A 25,616-nucleotide genomic window follows, 5' to 3' on the forward strand; every position below is an offset into this window, starting at 1 on the left:
ACTCAGCAATTTTTTGCCAAGTCAGAACTCTTCTTTGGGATTATATTCATTTGAAATTTTTTTTACATAAAAAAGGAAAAGTTTTTCCTAAAGTCTTAGAAGAGAAACCAGAAATAGCAATGTGAGGAAAATATTGTTATTACAAGGTCAAAATATGTCAAGCCTAGAAAAATCAACCCAAACAATTAATGCACACGATGACAAAAAAAAAAAAGAAAGAGAGAAGGTCAAATGGAAGGATAGATTAACTTTAAAAAAAAAGCAAACTGAAGTCTGAGAATACTCATGGACTTTTAATATTTTTATGTCAGCTCCCACTAAACAAGAAAGGATAAAATTCATGAACTTAAGTTACCCTTTCTTTCTGGGTGGTGAAAAAATGGTGAATGAAACCAAGAAAAATGTTAAGGGATAAGAAGCCTATAATAATTTTTGGTGAAAATGGGAAGCCAGAATGAAATGACCTTGAATCAATATTTACTACCAAAAATAACAGAAGCATTTAGAAATTTATGAGAATTTTTTTCCCTTTTTTAGGATTAAAACATGAGCAATGCACCTCTTGGATAGATTATAAAGAACATTTCATGCCAGACTAACTTAATCACTCCCCTCCCATAGAATTATATAGCATTAGTGGATGAACAAAACACAACCTACACAGTTTATATATAGATTTAACTCTCATACACAATTTTCTTACAAAATTGGCTTAAATTGTCATATGATAGTGGTGAGAAATAGATCATTAAATTGAAAGTTCACAGTTCCCATAAGACCACACATGGATCCTTTTGGGAGAATGGCAATAGTCCACAAAATATTAAGTGTCAACTTTCTAAGAATTTCTTTAAGTCCAGTGTCCAATGATACTTTCAAATGTAGAAGGTGTGATTGGGTGATATTAATCATTGAGAATGGTTCTCCAATTTATGTAATTAATCTCATAGAATGCATATTCATTAATATTTTACTGATTGGGTATTTCTGTTTCTTTTTGTCTCTGTATGTCTGTGTATGTCTCCCTCTCTTCTTTCCTACCTCCCTCCCCTCCCCATTCTCAAAATTCAAAAGATAAACTAGATGCTAGCAGAACCTGCATGGGAAGTATTGAAGTGAGAAGTGATTGCCTATGTGTAGCATCCTTCTCCCAGGATCACCTAATGGAGGTTTGCAATGGAAGTACATGACAGCAGCAAATATGTATTCTCAAGTTTCATGATAGTAAAATTAAAGGACGTAGTCCCGAATCTCCAATCCTCCATCCAAGTTGGGGGAAGGCAGAATTTTGAAGTCCCTCAGAAGTGATCCTAGATTCTACCATTTTATCCAGAGAAGGAAGATTAACTGCAAAACAAATTTAGTAATTTCTTTGTGTAATATCCCATATTTTTAGAGTTTCTTCATTTTAAATTATGGGTGCCTGACCCAGACCTTTGTAGAAAAGAAGATATCCTGATATAGGAAACTCTCTGGAGAAAGAACATGATGGCCTCCCTGATTCCTGAGCCTCATCTTACTTAGAGATTAAAATCAATTACTTGGATTCTATATCAGATGAGCAAAAAAAGATAGAAAATCAGATATTTTCTTGGGTCCCCCAAAACTTCTCATACCTCTCCAAAATAGAAATCATGTGCCAAAAATAAAGCAACTTCAGTGATTTCCATGTTCTAGTATACCCAAAATCTAAAATAAGGCAACAAACAAATACTCAAACCCAGGAACCAAGTCTCACTGACCCTATAATTCATTCTGCAGTCCTGCCCCTGCAGCAGCACCTTGACAAGTTTAAAATAATAGTCTTCTGACATTGCAACCCGGAAGAACTATTGTTATAAAACTCTTAAACTGCTGGTACCGGGAAAAACAGATTCTGATCTAAAAATCAGAGAAATAAGGAATAGAAGTGGAACGGATCACACATACAAGATACCATGCAAGGACGAAGGGGGGTATGTGAGTGCCTGTGCAGCACTCCACCAAGCCTGAAGGAAAGAACAGAGAGAGATGTCTTTAAGGCCAGATTTAACCACCTAGAATTCAGTTGGGATAATGACTTTTGCTGGTGAACCATGTAATTGTGGGAGAAGGCTGAGATGCTTTGAGATCCAGCCCTTAAGGAAACCACAGGGAAAATAGAGACCAAAAGTGAGTTAAAAGAAAGGGGAAAGTCAATAAGTTGGTCCAACAACACAGGTCTGATGAAAAGGAATTTTCTTGTTCATCATTCTCCAAAGTCTCCTTATATTCTAAGGGAAGCTGAAACCACAAGATGACATATTAAAACCACAAGCTGAAATTTGGGGACATCGTACAAGACTTTATGGAAAAAGAGAGATTCACCTGATATATAGAGGGTTGTCTCAAAGACAATCTCAACTTTGATTCCTTTCTAAGAAAAGCTGATGGTCTATTTGCGTGTTTATGTGTCTATTTTCTTCAAGCGCTATTATGAAGCCTACATATGACAGAAACTTAGACATGAGCCATAACCATTTTTTTTATTTGGGATATTTCCTCTGAATAAAATTTTGAAAGTGAAAGAATAAAGCTAAAGAGAGAAATTAACCTTATGTGGACAATGCCTGGATTTCAGGACTCCACAAGGACTGGCAGAACGAAAACACTTAGTAGTGGTAGATATAAAGTAATACTGAAAGTACTAGATAACAGACTGAGTTACCTGAGGATAGTAAATTATCTTATTTTCTAAGTGTAGAGACAATAATAAAAGTATCCATTTGTCTCTCAAGGAATTGTGTAATCAGGACTCAAACAGAAAAATTCATCCTTGCTTATTGGATAATGCAGCTAGCTGAGATCAGAACTTTAGACATTCAGAATCGAAAGGATTTCTAGAAGAAGCAATCAAGAACAATTAAGAAAAAAGTTATCAGAAAGAGAACTTGCATTCTAATCTGATAACTCCTACTGCTTTACTGTGGAAAGGAATGCATACAGGATTACTCACTATAAAGACAGACATTCTAGTTCCCTCCAAGGAAATCAGGGGAATTGAGGGAATTAGAACAGGAAATGGATAATTGTAAGAGTTCAGTGGACTACACTAACTCCATCTTGTGACTCAACTCTGGAGCTAACTCAGTTTCCTTTTCATTCAGTTATGAATCTGGTCATACCTCTGTCTTGAGAGAAAACCTTATTCAATTGTGATAACTGGTAGAAAGTTTTCAGTATTGTTTGAACTTGGTTCTGTGTGGTGGGAAGCTGGATCACCTCTCCCCTGCTGCTTAGAGACCCTTAAGCAAGACCTAAATCATGCCACCCAGAAAGCCCAAATTTGAGGCAAGTAGTTTTCTCACCATTTTACATTTCAACCAAATGGTAAGTCTTATCTAAAAAACGGTCCTATATTTAAAAAAATCAGATATTATTCCCTGTTCTTCTAACCATTTCAGAGATACTTGTGAGGAGTAGGACATCTTTTTTTTTCTCTATTCAGAGAATTGCATGTTTGCCTCCCCTCCCAATTTAGAAAATCTTGTATCATTCAATTAGAAATTGTTGTATTTTTTAATTAAGTGATTATATTTTATTGTTTTTGATATATATATATAAAATTCTGTCTCTCCCTGGATTCAGAGTATAGAGATCAGGAGGGTACCTGGTCCCACTTTGTTGTAAAAGTGGCAAGCATTGCTTAATAAATCTATATGCTCAGACCCTCAAACTTTTGTTTCTTCAACCATTTCATCTTTCACTCACCATACCTCATAGATCTGAATAAGATTACAATATCTACAACTTCCAGAGGAAAGCTGAATTGAATGATCCTTGAGTTATCTTTGTCTTTTAACCCTGTCCATCCAACCTAAGAGTTCAAGGCATTTATCTATTGAAATTACAACTCTTTTATCCATTTATGGAGTGACACTTGGTGTCACCAGCATTCTAGAAAGAAACTCTCAATCCTGTCACACTGTGGAATTTCTTGGCAAAAAAAGAGAATTTTCTTGTCCAGAACTCTTATCCTTAAGGCTTTCTTGAAGCAGGGACAGCTTTAGATTGAACTTTCTCCCTCTACTTTTTCTTGGAACAAGATATGATTTTGACTCTCCAGAGACTGCATGAAAACAAATACAATGTCCCCAGCCAACCAAAGAACTAGGGGAAAGGTGAAATTAAGCCATGACCACTAGACATCTTAAATATAGACAATTTAACACTTTTTATAAGAGGGGAAAAAATGTTAGTGTTGTTCTTTCACTGAAGAGAAATGTTGAAAGGATTTTATCTGTCAAGAACAACAAATGGACCCAGTCTACAAACCTAATTGCTCATGATTGAAATGATTCTCTTAAGTGAGAGAAGTGAGAGTGCAGTCCTGTTTTATGATTGAAGAATTTACCCTTAAAGCTAAGAAGAGAATGAGAATTAGCTTTCCATTTTCTTAGAAACTAAACAATATGCTAAACAAAGTCTTTATAATCATTTAAGGTATCATTTCATAATTAAATTTTTGATTATTTCAGCACTTCCTAAAGGTCCAGTTTCACAGTTACTGAAAAACCTGTCTAGGCAAAATAAAAAGAGCTCTTGTGAAGACATTAAGCAATTGGAATACTTTGCTATTGCTGGGTTCAAAGACAACTTCTCTAAGTCACTTTCCTATCCTTATAATTACCATTACATTGTCTTTGAAAATAGTAAAATACAATGTGTTACTTTTCAAAAAGTACTCCTTACTACTTAAGATGGCTGCTACTGCTACTACTACTACTACTACTACTACTACTACTACTACTACTATTACCATCATTACTACCACTACCACTACTACTACCACTACTACCACTACTATCACTACTACTATTACTACTAATTACAACTACTACTACTACCACCACTACTATTACTGCATTAATAATAAAATAGTTGTATATTTGTAAAATACTTTACAAATGTTATCTAATTTTAGCCATAGAATAACTTAGGAAAATTTACAAATGAGGAAATAGACATACAGAGATTTACCCAGATACTTACAACTAGTAAGTAACTAAAGAAGAATTTGAATTTAGGTCTTTCTGACAACAAATCAAAAGCTGTATCCATTGAGTCACTTAGCTGCCAAGTAGTCCCTGGGACATTGATATTATCTTCATTTTAATATATACTCTTATCTTTGGAATAATTGAGGTTGAAGTTAACTTTTCCAAAATGAATTATTATTACCATTCATACTCTCTACATTCCAATCAAACCAACTCTGAATTCTTCATCTTATCTTCCATCTCTTTACCTCTATACAGGTCGTCCCCTAATAGTCTATCACTTTTCCTCTATCTCCTAGAATGTTCAACTTCATTCCATGCTCAATTCAGATGCCATCTCCTGAAATACTCTTTAGCACTATGGTCTAAAAAATTGTCCATTGTAATCTATTTAAATTACTCTGATCACACTTGACCAGAGTGACTTGTGAAATTATGAGATATAATCACTAAGCTTCAAAGACACCAGACTTTATCATCCATTAAGGGACAACTCAAGACTCAGCTCTCAAGGGAATACAGTCCTGATTCTCTCTCTCTCTCTCTCTCTCTCTCTCTCTCTCTCTCTCTCTCTCTCTCTCTATATATATATATATATATATATATATATATATATATATATATATATATATATATATATATATATATTTGACCATAGGAATTTATATATCTTTTGTATAAATAATTCAAAAGCAAGGAAACTCATTTTTCTCACAAGCCTGAACATTCTATTTTCATAGCTCTAATTAGATTTTTTTTTCCTTTCATATTGAGTCAAGAACTACTTTCCTGTAATATCTACTTTCTGGAGATACAAAGAATGTCAAATATTTCTCCTTTAAATATATGAAGACAGTTATTCTTCTTCTTATCTTCCCTCTTCTAGTAACAATATCTAGAAACCATATCAAAACATACCCTGCCCATATTATTTAGGAATATGCTTTACCAATATTTACCTAGAAGGGACCAGGTTTTTAAGGTCCAGAAAATATTAAGGAAAAGCACTGAGTTTCATAGATTGATGGAAAAAAAAATAAAAACTAAGTCTTATAGACAGTATTAGGAAGGGGGAAAGGGGAGTTAGTTGACAATTATTTGTGGGAGTAGATGAGAAGTGAAAATATGAGATTTAAATTTTCTTTTAAATTTTAATTAAATATTACACGACATTTCTGACCCTGGGGAATGAATGAAAAAGAGACATATAAAATTTAAAGAAGAAACTCCTACTATGGTCTTCAATATGGAACATTCTGTAATTAGTAAATTATTAGGTCAAGTCACTTCATTTACCTCATATTCTCTCACTAGGGAATATTATGTCCTTGTTTGTGTCCATATTCATTACATCCACCATTAATGCCACTTTTATGTGCTTAAACAAGAAATTTAATCTATTGTCAATGAAGTTACTTGCTTCAATGAACTATTTAAAAATTTTTTTAAAAATTATCATAACTCTTTAGCAGAAGGGAAAGAAGTGGTTCTAGCTTTGTACTTAGTTCAAATTATTATCAAGAATTTCTACAGAAACCTGGAGTTTATGTTACATAGAGAAAGAAGAATGTAGTCATAACAGCTAGCTTCTGGTACCTAATTACCCCATATTCTAGTCTCTTTGAATGACAAAGAAATAGGAATGGGAACTGGGGGGGGGGAAGTAGGGTACTACACAAGGAAAAGATAAAAAGTGACCTGGCCATGAAATGGTATTTCTCTTCCTTCTTGAATATACTTTTAAAAGACAGGAAATAGTTGCCATGGCCACCTGAGCCATTTCTTCTCAACACATGGATAACTGGGGGGCGGGGAGCAGGGGGAGTGTATGGGGAGAGTTACCACAGCAACAGTCAGGGTACTCTTTTGATATGTCTTGGGTGAAGGTTGCTAAGGCAACCAATGGTGTGTCCCCATGGGTGGTGATACACCATGTGGTGTTGCTATAGAAATATTGACATATCAATAATCTTTTTCCTAATATTCTCTGAGTGACTGGACCCCAGAATTGAGTCGCTATTATTGCAGTGAACAGCAGGAATCTTCAGGCAAACATTAGCCTTGTGGGTTCAAGTGCTGCATGATCAAATGATCAAAATGTCAAGTAGTATATTGGCAACTAATCTGAAAAGTTATGTTCAATTCAAGCTGCCCAGATCCTTTCTGCCATCTGCTAGGCTCATGTAGTTATGATGTGCAAACTACTCTGATTACATAAATGAATGCCTCTAGATGTCTAGAAGCCTCTGGTGCTGATTAGCAGATAATGGATATAGCTATATGAACATTTGCCCCTTCAAAAAATGCCATCCCTGCCTTAACCACCAGTAGTTTAGGGATGATTATGGAACATAGCAGAAGGATGTTCTAAACTCTTCAGCAGTGTAGAGTTATTACACACAGACATGATTTTCAATCCTTTCAAAAGTGAATATTTAAATTTTTCACATTTTTCCCCCTAAGAGCATAGAGTTGGAGAAAATAAAACAAAATAACTAAAGTGGAAGTGGCATGGGTGGATGGGGGGGGTGACAGATATGCCAAAACATGTTATTCTTCTATTTTGTAGTTGGTATAAAATGAAACAAAGAAAACAGGAGAAATTCTAAGAAAACTTATGCAAATTAAAATAAATTAAATAATAGAGAAGGAGATTTTATAATGAAAGATGTACAAATAATCAAGAAAGGTAGCACTGAGAATGGAGAATAATTGTTCTAAGCCCCAGAAATGTTCAAAGAAATTTACACTTGAATGTCAAAATACTTTTTTCTATTTAAGGATTCCTATGTTTAGGGCATTCCTAGTAAATGGAGAAAATTCACCTTATATGTTCCCTTGTAAAACACCAAATAACCTAAGTCAACTTTTTCAAATGAATACATAATAATTTAAATAATGTTTAAATATTTAATAATCAAATTCCTGGAGTGTTCAAAATTCCTAAATCAATTACCAAATGAAGTACAATAATGCCACTTGGAAGATGGAGTAGCAAGCATGAAAAAAAATGAACATTAAATTTACAAGTGACTGAAAGAAACAAGATATATATTTGTATATGTGCTTTCAGAACTAGTTATCTGAGAAGCAGAATAGAGTGGTGTATAACATGTTAGCTATAGAGCCAGGAAGACTTGGATTCAGGTATCACTTCTGAATATACTGCCTATGTGATAAGAAATAAACCTCTTGACCAGGAGGGAGGACAGAGCCTCACACACTGAGACCCTGGTGGGAGTGTCCCAAAAGTTCAGGAAGTACCCCAAAACCAGGCTCAGGCTGGGAAAATGAGCAAGCAGAGAAACAAGAGGAACACCACTGAGAAATATTTTGCATATGAGCCCAAGAAGGATCAAAATACTCAGTCTGAAGATAAGGAAGCACAAGCTCCTGCATCTAAAGACTCTAAGAAAAACAGAAATTGGGCTCGGGCTATGACAGAGCTCAAAAAAAACTTTGAAAACCAAATGAGGGAGTTAGAAGAAAAATTGGGAAAATAAATGAGAGAGATGCAGGAAAAACATGAAAATGAAGTCAGCAGCCTAGTCAAGGAAATCCACAAAAATGCTGAAGAAAATAGCATGTTAAAAACCAGCATAGATCAAATGGATAAAACAGTTCAAAAAAGTTATTGAGGAGAAGAATGCTTTAAAAAGCAAAATTGGCCAGATGGAAAGAGAGATCAGAAAACTCTCTGAGGAGAACAAATCCTTCAAACAAAGAATAGAACTCAGGGAGATTGATGACTTTACGAGAGACCAGGACTCAATACTTCAAAACCACAAAAATGAAAAATTGAAGAAATTGTGAAACATCTCATTGAAAAAACAAATGATATGGAAAAAAAGACTTAGTAAAGATAATTTAAAAATTATTGAAATACCTGAAAGTCATGATCAGGAAAAGAGCCTTGACTTCATTTTCAAAGAATTACTACAGGAAAATTGCCCTGATATCCTAGAAGCAAAGGGCAAAATAGAAATGGAGAGAATCCACAGATCCCCCCGAGAAAGAGATCCCAAAAAACCAACCCCTAGGAATATTATAGCCAAATTCCAGAACTCCCAAGTCAAAGAGAAAATATTACAAGCAGCCAGAAAGACACAGGTCCAAATCATGGAGCTGCAGTCAGGATCACACAGGACTTAGCAGCAACTACATTGGATGCTCTCATCAGAAGTGTTGAGGAGAGGAAACAGCATATATACTCAATGGGGTATAGGCATCTGGAGTAATAAGGGGGGGATGGGGGAAGGGGGGATATGAGTGATGGAGGAGAGGATGGACCATGGGGGGAGGGTGGTCAGATATAACACATTTTCTTTTTTACTTCTTGCAAGGGGCTGGGATTGGAAGGCCTGTCTGGGACCATAGGGCCAGGTGGATGCTGGGCCTAAGGGGTGGTATGAGGGCTCAGGGCCTCTTGGCCCTAGAGAAGGGGATCTGTCTGCTGTGCCACTCAACTACCCTACAGCAGAGTCAGAGTGAAAGGAGAGAGAAAATATAGTACATGTTAGTGGAGAAATATAAAAGGAGGGAGTTGTGATCAGCAATGGCAAAGGTGGAAAAATATGGAAGTAACTTTTGTGATGGACTTATCATGAAGAATGTGATCCACCCATGACAGAGTTGTTGGTGTTGGAACAAAGACTCAAGCACATTTATTATTATTATTATTATTATTGTTATTATTATTTGGGGGGGGTACAGGGTAAATGGGGCTGGGTGACCTGCCTGGGGCCGCATAGCAGGGTGATCATTGGGTGTCTGAGGCCAGATTTGGAACTGGGTGCTCCTAGCTCAAGGGCCAATGCTCTGTCCATCACCCAGCCGCCCCTACTATTTTATTTTATTTTGGGTCTTTTTTTCTTTTTTTTGGTTTTTGCAGGGCAGTGGGGTTTGGGTGGCTTGCATGTCACATGGCTGGGTGATTGTTGGGTGTACGGGGCCAGATGTGGGCTCGGGTGCTCATGGCTCCAGGGCTGGTACTCTGCCCATTGTGCCACCTGGCGATAACTACAATTATTACTATTATTTTTTTTAACTTTAATTTTTTTCTCTCTCCTTTACTTTATCACTCAAGCAAGTCTATATTATGGGGGAGGGGTATTTCATTTACTCTTAAACAAGAATATTTTATTAATGTATAAAAAAACATTATTTGTGCAAAATGACAATAAATATTAAAGACATTTAAAAAAAGAAATAAACCTCTTAGACTTTTAGTTTAGGTTAATGGTGTCAAATATTTTTCATAAATGCATTTAAATCTGGTTCCTACACACTTTGGAGTTGTCTGTTTGATACTCATCTCTAGGTAATTCTATAAGACTATAAGTTGCAGGTCTATACTGGAGAAATTATAACTTTGATCCCTATCACTTGAGAGATATTTTTCTCTAAAAATTAGTTTATTGGTATTTTTAAAAGTTAAATTATTTACATGTAATTTTACAATTATCTTCTTTGTAGATGAAGGAATTGATACATGAATGAGACAGGATAACATCATGTGGTTAGTGATAGAGCCAACATCTAGGGTTTCTGATTCAAATCCATTGCCACAATGCCCACCTTTAAAGGAAGCAAAATAAAATATATAGTGAGACCATGAACTGAAGAGGGGAGAATGCTAGGATAACAGTTAGGAAGATATTCATTCAAATATTTCCTCAGACACTGAAATCTTGCTCAGGTCAAATGAAAATTTGAACTTTATGTCTTCTAATGTACTCTAAATCTATAACCCTTTGAACATTGAATGAGTTATGTTCATGAGATAATATATAACCTAAACAGCTTTCTTCATTTTCACAACACTCTTTCTCTTGTGGGATGAGATTTTATTTCACATTATTCAGTGAAACTTTATTTGGAGGAGAATATTTATTGGAGAAGGAAAAGGGAATTGAATTGAAATATAACCACATAGTGAAATTTTAATTCTGGTTCTCTATTGAATAAATAATGAGAATAAAGATATAATACCTAAGGTAATATAAAACATAAAAAGATGAAAGAAGTTACCCAGACTTTCACTTTTAGGGAAATAAATCCTGAGTGAAATGAAGCAAGTAATATTTTTTAAATATTATATTTGTAATAAGAATTATTTTATGGGGATGCTCAGAGTTGCCCTTCCTGCTTCTGGCTGAATATTTGGAAACTTTAGGACCTGTTTATAACCATGTTTGACTCAATGATTATAGGGCTTGAACTTTGAGAATCTCCTCATTGATTGCAAAGACAGAAGAGCTGATGACTCATAGAACTATAAAGATCACTTTTGTTCTGCTCTTTTTTCATGGCTGTGATTTACACAAGGAGTGAATATTTAAAGTTAATTCCAGAAGAGAGAGCAGGCATGGGAAATCCCAATTCGGCTTTCTATATCCCCATGTCTGGCTTTAATGTGGTCATAAACACATTTCATCTAAAAACCACACTCTGCTTAGCCAGGCAGCCTATTTTGTCTTTGTTCTTTCCTGATCTTAGTTGAACATTTATGAGTTGGACAAGTTTAGGCTGGAGTTGACCTTGTGAGTTCAAGAGATTTTGAGGTCTTGGATCCTGGTATGCTGAAGCTGAATAATGGCAGAGGATTAATGGTTGGGAATTACTTTAATGCCCTTGGAGACAACTTCTATCAAAGTGGATTATCCCAAGCCTGGTCATTTTTGCAGAAAATTTTTATTACAAATCATTTGGAGAGTGCAAAGAGAACTCAAAATATAAAATGCCTAATTATCAATCCTGCAAACGCCTTTATATTTTGATGAGGCTTAAATGCCAGTTTTCAAAAAGATTATAACAGTTAGGACCAAAGTTATTAAGAACTATTTTAAGTTTGTTTTTGTTAAATATGCACCTATGTTTATGAGTCTTCTATGTTTAACATTTTGTTAGTTTATAGATAGAAATCAAATAACTATGCCATGCCTGCTTCATATTATGTCTCATATTCACCATTTTGAAATGATCCATAGACTAAGTTAAAAGTATATTTGCCCACAGGGCATCAGGGTGGGGATTTAATAAACTTAAGAGTATTAGAACAATAGGTACTACCACCCTAACCCATCCCACTTCATTCAATGAACTGAATTCAGATCAAACCAAAATTCCAATACATGACAGAGAGTGGGGCACAATATTCTTCTTCCTGTGAGCTCAACAGTGAATCTTCAAAGTTAGACATTAATTAAGCATTTTAATACATTCAACTATCATAACAATTTTTTCCCTTCAGAACATCTAAACAATAGCATAACTTGGTGTTTTCAGTCCAAGTTACTCTGAGCACTGGTAAAAGTTCTAAATTCTGTACCCCAAAATATGTAATTCATTCCCATCAGCAGTGCTATTCTCTTAGACCTCAAAAGTCAGAATCACAGAAGAAGAAAGAAAAAAAGAGAAAAGAGAGGAAGGGGGGAAAGGGGATAGATGAGGAAGGAGGAGAAAAAAAGAGGAAACAAGAGGATAAAGGAGAAGAAAAAAAAGAGAAAGAGAAGAAGGGTGGGTTTGAGTTTGGGGAGGGTCAAGAGTAGGGACTTAGTGGGGTTCATGATCTTGATTAAACCCTTTCTATTTGTTTATTTCCCTAGAGAGAAGGGGGGAAGCGGGAAGGAAGAAATCCCTGTACAAGTTAAGATCAGGTCAGGATCAAATGGAGCCAAAAAAGCAAGATAAAAAACCAAATAGACCAGCTATGAACTGAAAAACATAATAATATAGAGGCAGGAGGCAGCATCTAAATCAGAAGTAGAATAAATATAAGAAGTCCCAAGAAATTCTGACAAGGAGCTAGCAAGAAGTGAAGTCCAATATTCAGGTTGCATTAAGTTCAACAGCAGGCAAGGAACAAGGTGTCTAAACAAATAACTTAATTGCATGGAGTAAGAATACAGAGAAAACAGGAATCTAAGCTCTGCTAATTACTAGCTTAAACATCTCTGGGACTCATTTTTTTCATCATCAATAAATTGAAAGAGTTGGACTACATAAACTTTCCAGTTCTAAAGCTATGATCATTTGGCACTAATTTATCATTCTCAGGTGATCATGTGTGTGTGTGTGTGTGTGTGTGTGTGTGTGTGTGTGTGTATCTGTGTGTATGTGTGTGTGTGCATACATACATATATATATATATATATATATATATGCATTTTTCCTCATTATGTATAGACAGCTTCTAGTTTCTTCTGAAGTCAATTCACTTGGAGAGTCATTCCTATTGCTCTCATTGTCCTCCATGGGCAAATACACATTATACTGAATATGGGTCAAATTTTGAAGTATCAAACTAATTATACAATTATCTGCAGTGTATTCACAAGCAAGTTTCACATTAAGCTTAAAGAAACTGGGCATTATTAAAGATTTCTACTGGTTAATACACACTAATAATAACTATCAAAACCTGAAACTGACCCATTTTCCCAATACTACAGTAAAATGGTAAGAGAATAGTTCTAAGGAAAGGCAAATAACTTTAAATGACATTAAATTGCTTTAACATAGCAAGATAATAAGACATAGATATCTCCAGATTTGGAATGGTTCTCAGTAGTCATTTAGGCTGTTTTCCTAATTTAACAAGGTCCCAGTGTCCCTAACAATTGGTCATTCTATCTGCATTTAGATCTCAAATGATGGGAAACTCACTACCTTGAGACAATCTATTACATTTTGAGACAGGAGTAATTATTGGAAGGCTATTCCGTTTATCAAGTTGATATATGCCTCTGCTATTTCCACAAACTTTTCCTGGTTTTTGTCTTCCAAAATTAAAAAGGAATATGTCTTACCCTTCTTCCATAACAATTGACTGAATATTCTTTATTGGATAGTTATGTTTACAATTGCAAGGGAACTGGCTTTAAAAGCCCAGTAATTAATCTTAGGAAAAAAATAAATAACAAAATGTTGTCTTGCCAAATAAAATTTCAGAGACTTCCAGAGGGAAGCCAAGATGTCTGTGTGAAGCTAACATGCTCCCAAGAGCTTTCCCTACCAAAGATAAATGAAGCTTCTATTCTGACATTCCAGCTACAAATTCCACCAAGTAAAAAGACAAGATTCAAGGAAATGTTGGATGGTAGACATCATAGAGGATCTTCAGTGAAGATCTGTCTCTTTGTGGGGAAAGGAGAAGTCAGGAGACAGGAGAATGGGGGAAGCCAGAGGGAGGCTTTTAGCCCCAGTGCAACCCAGATCCCAACAGCTTGACAACAGCAGAGGTCCCAGCAACTTGATAGCAAGCCAGCCAGGTGGATCCCAACCCCAAGAAAGGTCTGAACCCTGAGAACATGGGGGTAAAAGACAGGACTGGGTTGGGAACAAACCACTGCTAAGTCAAAACCCGTACATAAAGGAGAAAACAAATCTCTGCAAAGGCAAAGCCTAAACTGTATAAACTAAATAAAATTTTGACTACCCATAAAGTATATATAAAAAATATTAACAATCCTTGAGTGAATTAGAAAAGTGGTAAAATAAGATGATAACTGACAAGGTATAAGTCAATTTTTCCCTCCCTTCAATCTTAAAAGATCAGTTCTATCAGTTGAAGAAATCAAACTCAAAGAAGAATTATTGGGTCTTTTGTTTTAGATGTATAAAAGGTGCACAAAATTGGAACAGGGGAGATATTGGAGACTTCATAGAGCTGAATGAGCAGGAGCACAAGTAGAAATCAATAGGAATGTGGCCACCTCTCCAGAGTAAGACAGTGTGGACTACTTGTCATGAGGAGCCTTGGGACAGATATGGTATCATTGAAATCCACCACCCCCCATACAGATCCCAAAAGAGAAATTCTGTATAACCTTTTTCTGCTTTGGGTCTTTCATGGAAGTCCAAAGTCTTTCCTCTCTGTGAACAAAGTTTGTTTACCTTTCTTTGTTTAGAATGTTTATCTTTGTCTTTATAAACAATGTTAACTGGAGAAATTGCTAATCTTTGGTTACTTACTGGGAATGCAACTAAGAGAAGACAGCTGATAGGAAAACTTCACCAAAAAAAGAGAATCAACTGTACTTTGCCAGTGCACTGTCTCTGGCTTGGGACTTAGAGCTAAAAATGAAATGAAGAATTATATATATTTTCAGATTCAACCTCTGAGAGCAGAGAAGAAGTATTTAATTATATTAGAACTTATCTTGTAAATAGATATTAGTAGGGAGGAGGTTTGCAAACAGAAGCTATTGAATAATCCTGTTTACTATCCCACTCTACCTCATCACAGATATTCAAAGCATTGCTATAAATTATTTCTTCTGGATACAATCCTATGTGGGAAAATATGATCACAGATTATCTATTACAGTCATAACTACTCATAAGTGAAATAATCGCTAAGTCCTGAAGGAAGAGATTCACAGTTTCATTTATAAGATAAAGCAAATAGAGTTTTTGTGGTTTAAAATGAGTTGCATTTGAAGAATGCACTCGAGACAGGCAGTTGGATCTTGCCTTTCAGTAGGTCCATTCCAGTACACTGAGATAAAATACAAATATTCAAAACTTTCAATCATACTTCTAAGAAAGACTGTATTTCTAAATCCCTCACAAGATAGAAGAGGAGTCATCCAAGAACTAACTCAACCAAAGAAAATTAAAGATCAGTGCCCATTTTTTGCTTTGGAATTATTTGCCAACAACTTCTACAGCTTTCAATTAATTGAACAAAGGTAGAGATTTTGATTGGAATTGTGGTGGGATTTTTTCTTACTCTTATACTTCTCCACCAGCACTGTCACTGAGAGTAGAGAGGAGATGACTGACAATACTGATCTGTCTTAGAAAGGATATCTTTAAAATTTTGGCTAATTCCACAGTATTATTAAAACTTCTCTGAAGCATTGTCATTAGCAAGATTAAAAGAAGAGGGAGAAGAAGCAGTTATGTCATCTACTGTTTCTCAAAATCCATCACAGCTTCTGGCTTCTGTTAACTTAAATAGAACAATGTATCTTAGATATTACAAGGTATCAACAAGCTTAAATATACAAACACAAAGGTTATTAGTAGGCATAGGCACAGAAGATTTTTTCTAATGAATTTTCCAAAAGTTTTGAGAGTTTAAGAAAATGAAATAATATTTCATAATGTCAAATCATATGTTATATGATGAGATAAAAATCACTGCAGGGTCACTTAGAGCCCCTGAAGAATAGATGAAAAATAAAAAGTAGAGTTGTTAGGATCTACATGCTATCTGATTTTTAATAAAAATCACAGACCAATTGTTTTCTGGATTTTACAGGATACATTTGAAATTTCTCTGGAATTTTTAGAACCATTAGGGATTTGGGGGGAAAGGGAAAAGGGGCCAAAAAGAGAAATAGTTTAAAAATTCCAGATTTCAATCAGGCTTTATAGTCCATGTACTGTACTGTACTACCTATAGATTCATTCTCATTCTCATTTTCTCTCTCTCTCTCTCTCTCTCTCTCTCTCTCTCTCTCTCTCTCTCCTTCCTTACTTCTCATAATAAATATATTTATATATATATATTTACACTTAGGTATGTATGTATATGATATATATTACTGTAAATTTGTATAATATGAAATAAGAAAAAATATGCACACATATAAAGGGAAACCTTTGCAGGGAAAGGTCACTAGTAGTTTAGGAGATAAAGGCTTCTAATAAGATCTGATATGTGATGATTGAGATGAGTTTTGAGTTGAGATTTATATTGCAAAATGGAAATGCCCTTCATAGTTAGAAAGTAGTTCATCTTAAAAATCATAAAAAAGAAGACATGTCACTCCTGTAAAATCTATGCTCATCCCATCAAATAATGTTGTAATCCCTACAGAGTAAACACAGCCTCTATCAACTTAACTCTACGGCAGGATGTTGCAAAGAAACATCAGAAAATATAATAGCTTTTCTCACTCCTTGCCCTTCAGTTCAATTCAGAACATTTCTTAGGCACCTACTACGGCTAAATCTTGAAAAAGCCTATGTGATGAGCACTAAAACTCTCAGATTAATGCCTAAATGTTAACATACTAAATAACATAGCACAAATTACTATACATACTTAGTTCAATTAATCCTCATTTTTGACTCTAAATGCAATTTGACCCTTTGATACTGCTACTTTGATCAGTCTTCCTTGTAAGAATGTGAACTCCTTGAGGGCAGAGACTATTCTGTCTTTTTTTTTTGTATAGACAAAGAACATTGCTGCCATTGCTTAATATGGTGGCAAGTATACAAAAAGTACTAAAAAAGGCTTGTTTACAGTCTCTGGAAATATTGGAAGCAGCAAAGGAATGTGGTGCACCCCTACTGACAGCTGATATCTTCCAGGACTCAACAGAAATTGGCTAATTCCAAATCCAATTTCTCCATTTACCTGGAGTCCTTCAACAGCAGTCTTTTTGTTCCTGTACTCCAGTAGCTAGGTTAAATTATGTGTGTGAATGATAAGTTTAAGACACAGAGATTAAAAATTTGCCAGAGGAGCAGTTAGGTGGCACAGCAGATAGAGCACTGACCCTGGATCCAGGAGGACCTGAGTTCTAATGTGACCTCAGATGCTTAACAATTACCTAGCTGTGTGATCTTGGGCAAATCACTTAACCCCATTGTCTTACCAAAAAAAAATTTAGTAGTAAGCAGGGCAAAAGATTTCTCTTAAAGAAGGTTCATCTGATAGGTAATAGTTGAATGCCACCAATTATTGTTTCAAGTATTATCTACAGCATAGGTTGCCATTAACTACAACAGCATCCAGCAGTGAAACCCATTAAATCAGGGGTCAGTAAAGTGTGACCTGCAAGCCAAATCCAGCTAGTTTACTTTTTTTGTATGGCCCATGAGCCAAGAATAACATTTGAAGTACATGTTTATTAAAAGTATTTAAAAACACTTAAAATAAAAAGTATGTACTTTATTTAAAGATATAAAGACCATTCTTTGCTCATATATCATGCAAAACCAGATGACAAGTTGGATATGGTCCATAGGTCTTAGGCTGCCAATACCTATCTTAAACTATAAATTTCATCAAATGAAAGCATGATAACTTTTTCTTTGCTTTCTCCCCAAATTGTCTAGAATTCTAGGTCCTGAGTACAGTAGATACTCTACAAATCCTGCCTAATTTGTCACTACAACAATAGAGAGAGGTAACATTGTCTAGGGTGGAAGTTCTTAACATTGTTTCCTTTGTTTTTAAAAATATTTTGTTAACAAAATTTTTTCTCAACAAAATAGGTTTCCACCTGTGATCCTATGTATTTTATTATATGCATTGAAAAATACTCTAAGAAGCTGACAAGCTTCATCTGACTGCTGAATGAGTACATAACACATAAAAAAGTTTAAGAATCCCCAATTTAGTAGATAGAAAACTGTGAAAAATAAATATTTGGCTTTAAACTCAGATTCTTAGAGAGATAATTGAACAAGTAACTATGGACAAGTTGATTAATTTCTTGGAACCTCAGACAAATTACTCTGACTGGACCATTATAAATAAGTTTGTGATTTGTAACACACAAAAATGAAATCCCAGGTCTTTGCTATTAAGACTATAAAAACCCATTTTGAGGAGGTATCATTTTACTATTTAAATTTATAACCTTGATACCATAATATTACTAATATTTGCTCCAAATAATACAAGGAAAGTGTATTTAAATTGAAATTAAGTATCATAGTGGTTAGATAGCTGGCTTTAGAAGCAGAAATCTCTGGAATATATGGCAGTCTTACTGATGCTAAACAAAATCTGTGCTATCAATCATTTCACTTCTTATTGCTCCAAGCAACCTTCTTAAGGTTTTAAGTTTCAGAGAGGGAGTTGATCTACTTTTATGGAAGGAATTCACTGTTAGGAGTTCCCTAAGCCCATGAAATCACAGGTGCAGTCAAAAATAACAACAACAACAATAATAATAATAGTTCGTGGGAAAACTCAGGCACATAGAAATAACAACTAAAGTCAGGTTTCACTGTCATGTAATTGCATAATTAGCAAATCACTTTTTTTTAGAGAAAGTCAAGAATCATTTAAATTCATATTAAAGTATTCACTGAAGTCTCAATAATTCACACCCTCTGTTCTTTAAAGATAGCATGGTATATATGGTTTAATCCATGGAGAACAATCACCCCAACTTTTACCAACCAAAGATCTATTAATGAAATTCAATAGCTCTACGAAACAAACTTTTAAAAATAGCTAATTTATTTTATACCCTCATTAGCAGGGAATACAAATAGCTTGGAAAATTATTTATGGGAAAGCTGGAAAGAACCTTTGAGATCAATAATCCAAATTGTCAGTTTTACAGGTGCGGCAACTGAGGTCCAGAGAGCTTAAGTAACTTTTTGATTAATTGATTGCCTGAGATCGCACAAGTAATAAATGACAGAGTCAGAATTTTAATCTAGGTCCTCCAATTACAAAACCAGTGCTCTTTCCTCTATTCCATGGTGACTGTAAATTAACCTCTGAAAAGATGATAGCTATATTCAAATAATTTAAGAATTAGCCTTTAAAAGAGAGGGCAGAATAATACTGATGAACAGTTAGTTACAGAGGCAAAGTCTAAATATCAATATTAGAAAGAAATTTTTAGGGGTTTTTTTGGTAAGGCAATGGGGTTAAGTGACTTGCCCAAGGTCACACAGCTAGGTAATTATTAAGTGTCTGAGGCTGGGTTTGAACTCAGGTCCTCCTGACTCCAGGGCCAGTTTTCTCGAGGCAATGGGTTTAAGTGGCTTGCCCAAGGCCACACAGCTAGGTAATTATTAAGTGTCTTCGGCGGAATTTGAACTCAGGTACTCCTGACTCCAGGGCTAGTTTTCTCTATCCACTACACCATCTAGCCACCCCCTAGAAAGAAAATGTTAACAAACATCTGAAAGAGAAATCAGGCACCAAAATTCCCTGAATAAGGCACTAAAATAGTTTATGAGATAATGAGATTTCTTCTCATTGTAAATAATTAAGCAAAAACTAAATGTTTCCATATTTGAGATAATATAGAAAGAACTCACAAAATGGGTAAGAGATAGGATTACATCCCTTTCACCAACAAATTTCTAAGATTTAAGTTGAAATACAAATATATCTCTAGTGGCTTTAAATTTATATTTAATGATTTATTAAAGGATTATTGTTATCTATTTCAAAAAATATTTTCCTCTAACAATGACATTGAAAAGCATTTTACTTTTATTATGATTTTATTGCCTTAGGATACTCTACAAAGGGAATACATCTGTGATTCCAAAATGAAATTTAATTGGAATATTAAATTTGAGAGATTGTTGTATTTGAGATAACAGAAATTTACTTAAGAATGGGGGAGAACAGGTGGATGTAATCAATAAAACATGCAATTGAATGCTAGTTTTGCAAAAGTCTCAATAGGTCTTTCACGAGGTTTGCCTTTAGTCAATGAGTTTCTTCCAGCAAACTTAGAAAATTAGAAAATCAAATGAGTACTATGATTACTGCTCCTGTTATGGCTGTCATTATTAAACATCTTCTTGTTTCATAAATTGAAATAAATGCATCAGGGAGACATGATACAATTTCGCTGGGAGTAGGGCCAAATGTTTTCCCAAACATCTAGGGACCAGTCATTTTCTGAATGCCACTTGAATTATTTTTCCCCAAAATAAGTCTAAGTAAAGTTAGCTCCATTAAAACAATTATCTCCCAGTATTCACAACCCCTCTAAAATCTGCCCCCCTCTTACCTTGTCTTTATTTTCAGAACCAGAAGCCTCTGGTTTGGTCCTAATCAGAAATGGAGTGGACAGCCTCAGCAGGACCCTTTCGAAGGTCGCATTAATCTTTGGGGAAACTATGTCAAAGCAGTCCTCAAACTTTAGAGTCTTGTGACTGTCACATCGGAGCTGTTTCCTAAGTCCTTCCCCCAGTTGCAGAACCAGCATGCTGGCATCAAACATCAGGTGGAAGGGGAAAGCTCGACAGAAGGTATTGATGCTGATTCGGAGGTCGGCAGGAGTTTGGGATGTTCCAGGTGGAAGGTTTTTCGTGATGTTTGAGTTTTCACATTCCTTAATGACAAATGTGAGACAGCTGCAATTTCCTGGGTTTGAGCCCTCCAAGCACAGTTTCTCATTGGTCACTTGTTCCACCTCCAAATCTAACCGGTAGATCTTCTTTCCTGCAGCCTTTATCATTCCAGGCATTGCAAATCCCACAGTGTGGTGAGGATGAAAGTAATGGAGCATGAGAGAACCTTCTGGAAGCTCTTTGCATAGGAAAGATGGAGATTCCAGAGTGGCCTGTCGTCCAAATGAAGTTCTAATATGTTCCAGCAAAGCATCGAAGCCGTTAAAGAAGTCCTGCAAGGTACTGCCTACAGCCCGAAGGACCCTCTCATTCTCATCAAAACAGATATTGAAGAATTCCTCCCCAAACCTTTCTTGCATTTCTTCAAACTTCAAACCTAAAAGCAAAGGGAGAGCAAATCTTAACATAACTGAGAAACAAATGTTAGTAAAGTTGTTCTCTTTGCCTGCATTTATGACTTCCATGCTCCTATTTTAATGCTTCCAAGAGGAGATGAGAATGGTCAAGACCTGCACAGACTTTTATAGAGGATTTTTGAAATTCCAAATCCCTGAAATCTAGGGAAGTCCAGACCATTGTTACCCTCTGTAGAAGAGGTATTACACTATGATTTTTGCTATACAGAACGAGCCACAGTCACTTATGCAAAAGGAAGGTCGCAAAAGTAGAAGGGATGTTAGAGCTCACCTCAGAGGCAATATGGCATAGTAAGGCTGAATATCTACATTCAAATCCTAGCTTAAATATTTTTAGCTATTTGATTCTTATTTGACTCTAGACAAAGCATTTTATTCTCTTTTTTTTATTTTCTCCATCTATTAAATGGCCATAAATCTATAAGCTGTAAATCTATGATTCTATAGTTCTAAATTGATGATTCTTTTATCTAGTCCAACCCTTTCATTTTGCACCTGAGAGAAAACAGAGAGTCACAGAGATAGGTTACCATACATGGTGAGTAGAAGGGAGAGTTGGGAATAAAACATTTAGTTCTTCTGCATTGTATTGAATAGATTAAAATGTCTTCCAATAAATAGAGTAAAAGCTTTCTAAAGGCAGGAACTATTTTTCTTTTATTTTCCCCTTCTTTTTTTTTAAATCCTCAGCACCTAGCATAGTATCTGGCACATATAAGGTACTTAATTATGCCAATTAAATTTTATTTTTAAAAAAAATTCATTTACTAAAAAGAATTTATTGGTGTCAGTTTTTATATCTACTTAATTTCCTTAAAGTATTATTCCAGAAAAATATTTTTTAAATATTTAAAATACATTAAAAGAAAAAAGAGGGAAAAATTAGCATAACTGATCAATACATCAAAAAAACTTTGAAACTATGTTCAGTAAAACATACTCATTAACTTTCTTCCTCACCAAAGGTCTGGGGTAAGGGTGCCTTTTCATATGTCTTCTTTCAGATTATGATTATTCTTTGTAATTTTATAATATTCACTCTTGATTTTTTGTGACTGCACTTTTTGCGTACATCATTGTAGTTATTGTGTGTATATTGCTTTTTTGACTTTACTTTCTTCTGTATCAATTCACATAGATTTTTTCATGTTTCCCTATATTTATCAAATTCATAATTTCTAATATAGCATAGTAATATTACATTCATGTAGCAATATTTATTCATTCTTCAATCAGTGGGTATCTCCCTTGTTTCCAATTCTTTGCCATCACATAAAAATGCTGATATCAGCATTTTTGGTGCATATGACTTATTTTTGATATAATTCTAACTCCAAATCCAACCATCTTTCCAATATAACACTCTGTCTCCTGAAAAGAAATAAATCTCTCATTTATTTTTTTGTATTTCAAAGGGGTTAAATAGTTGACCAATGCAGTACAGTAAAAGGAATATTGACTCCAGACCCAGGGCACCTGGATTCAAGTCCTGCCTGTGACATTTACTCTCTTTGAGACCTGAGGTAAGTCACATCAACTCCCTAGGCCTCAGTTTCCTCAAGAATAGATAAGATGGTTTTTCAGGTCCTTTTCAGCTCTAATTCTTTGATCTTTCCTCAATTTCAAACCTTAATATCTGATTTCAATTTAAGGGGATGGCTAACCCTAGCATGTAAGCAACAGATATTGTGTCAATCATGAGGTCTAATCATCTTCCTATATAATTCCTATTCCTTTTGTAGTAATCACAGCTCCAGCTCACAATTCATCTGCCTCTCTTTCCTGAATGATTACCCTTAATATTGCCAAAATAAGCAAGCAAAAACGTATATCACTTATTTTATCCACTTTGCATCTACTTTTCAATCTAAATATATAGTACATATTTTATAAAGGACATCCAATGAAAGTTTCTTGGGAAAATCCTATTATGAAAATTCAACATTATAGAGCTCAGAAGTGAGTCACCAGGAAAGGGCATAAAATCAATCATGAAATAAAGAGGCTTCCTTGTGAACAATGTATATTCTTTTCAGTTCATTTTCAAGGCAAATTGGGAAAGTCACCTATTAAAAATACCATCACAACTTATTCATCTCATGACCATTTTAATGATGTTGAAATATTTTTGCTTATCAATAATTTTGATGGCATCTTGACTTTTTATTTACAGCAATATATATGCTATGTTGTGTGATGTGGAAAGGGAGAGAGAGGGAGGGAGAGAGAGAGAGAGAGAGAGAGAGAGAGAGAGAGAGAGAGAGAGAGAGAGAGAGAGAGAGAGAGAGAGAGAGATCAAGAAGCTGGAGGCCACTGCATTGTTGAAGTCATCAGTCTAATAGGAATCTGAATTAAAGAAAATATCTAATAACTCAATTGGAGATTACTGTTATCACTTGTAATGAATACCTTAAGACAATTGAATTAATGCTCCTTAATTATTTTTGAGCATTTACAATATAGATTTCTTAAAGACTAAAATCAGTTTTAAAAAAAAAATTTTGTTGCATTTGTTCAACTGTTTCAGTTGTGTCCTAGTCTTTGTGACCCCATTTGAGGTACTTTTGGCAAAGATGCTGGAGTCTCCCTTTGCAGCATACTTGAAAAATGAGGCAAACAGAGTTAAATAACTTGTCCAAGAGTTACACACCTACTTAGTGCCTGGGGCCAGAATTGAAAACTATCCACTGTGCCACCTAGTTGCCCCCCAGAAAAATGTTGTACCCCAAACCCTAATAGTACCAGCTGAATCTTCAAATACCATCATGTTCAGAACGCCATTTCATAGCCTTTGAAGTTAGATGGGTGTTCTTTCAATAGGCGTGCTGCCTCTAGGTATGAGAGAAATAGAGGACTATTTCTAATTTGTATTTTGCAAAATACTGGTATCACCGCAATAATGAAATAAAACTTCCTAATATAAAGATAATGAATAGCATTAGCATAATGTCTATCATGGCAGAAGCTCAAAACATTACCCAAATATCATCAAGTAAATAAAATAACCACCTAGAAGAGGTGATATAATAAAACCTGACCAAGCTCAAATTCTCTTAACAGATAATTTTCATTACACTAACAAGCCACTTCTATGTTTAACAATACAAGAGTAATTAAGACTTGATGTACTTAAAGATGTTCAAATGTCTTCTGAATAACAAGAAAAAAACTAAGTGATGTTCATTATTGTCATCTATCATGTACTTAGCTGTCAAATTTAGCTTCCTAAATCAAAAATTTGATATATCATGCTTTTGTGTTATCAACTACAAGGGCTCCCTGTTACCTCCAGGATCAAATATAAGCTCTTCTATTTGATATCCAAAGTCCTTTATAAATTATCCTATTATTCCTTCTTAGCCCTGACATATCAATTCTACAGTCCAGTGGTACTGGCCTCCTTGCCATTCCACACACACAAGACACTGACATTTTCCTGTCGTCCTTGTCTAGAATGTCCTCTTATTTCCATCTCCACTTCCTGGTTTCACCTGCATTCCTTCAAATCATGGTTAAAATCCTATCTTCATCAGGAAGCTCTTTTCTCAATATACCTCAATTCTAGCAACATCCTTCTGTTGTTTTTCTCCAATTATACTGTATATATTATTTTTGTATGTAGATGCATGTTTTCTCTCCATTAGATTGTTAGCTCCTTGAGAGCAGACTACTTTTTACCTTTATATACCTCAATTTCTCCATGTATAAAATGAACAACAGTGGTCTCTAAGATTCCTTCTAGTTCTGAAATATAAGAGGCTATGACCTTGCCATAAGTACAATGACTGAAGTGGTGATTATCAGGCTGGAACATTTGCTGAATATCTACCACTAAGAAAAAAAATGATAAGTGCGTGTTCCTGCTCTCTGATTTCTGACTTTAAGGAAGAGATGGTCACTCAGTACACCCCTCAAATACCCATGCATTGCAGAGGACCTCAACAAATACTTGTTGAGTCACTACTCAGGTTGAATGAACTTTATTGAAGTCTTAGAGCTTTTGATCAGTATGATAAAATGATTCCATTCCAAATTAATCATTTTTAAAAGGATATTTTATGGGGGTGGCTAGGTGGTGCAGTGGATAGAGCACCAGTCTTGG

At 35.0% G+C, this 25,616-nt stretch overlaps 1 protein-coding gene across 3 annotated transcripts in view; it reads right to left on the reverse strand.

Annotated features, from left to right (window-relative positions):
- Window positions 1–25,616, reverse strand: part of GUCY1A2 (guanylate cyclase 1 soluble subunit alpha 2) — a 406,888-nt gene that overhangs the window by 293,496 nt on the left and 87,776 nt on the right. For all 3 annotated transcript variants that reach the window (XM_074216597.1, XM_074216599.1, XM_074216598.1), the window contains exon 4: window positions 20,756–21,474. In XM_074216597.1, coding sequence (XP_074072698.1) covers window positions 20,756–21,474 — 719 coding nt within the window. The remainder of the gene's footprint in view (window positions 1–20,755; window positions 21,475–25,616) is intronic.

This window comes from Macrotis lagotis, chromosome 1 (genome assembly GCF_037893015.1).
Source record: "Macrotis lagotis isolate mMagLag1 chromosome 1, bilby.v1.9.chrom.fasta, whole genome shotgun sequence".
NCBI classification, from domain to species: domain Eukaryota; kingdom Metazoa; phylum Chordata; class Mammalia; order Peramelemorphia; family Peramelidae; genus Macrotis; species Macrotis lagotis.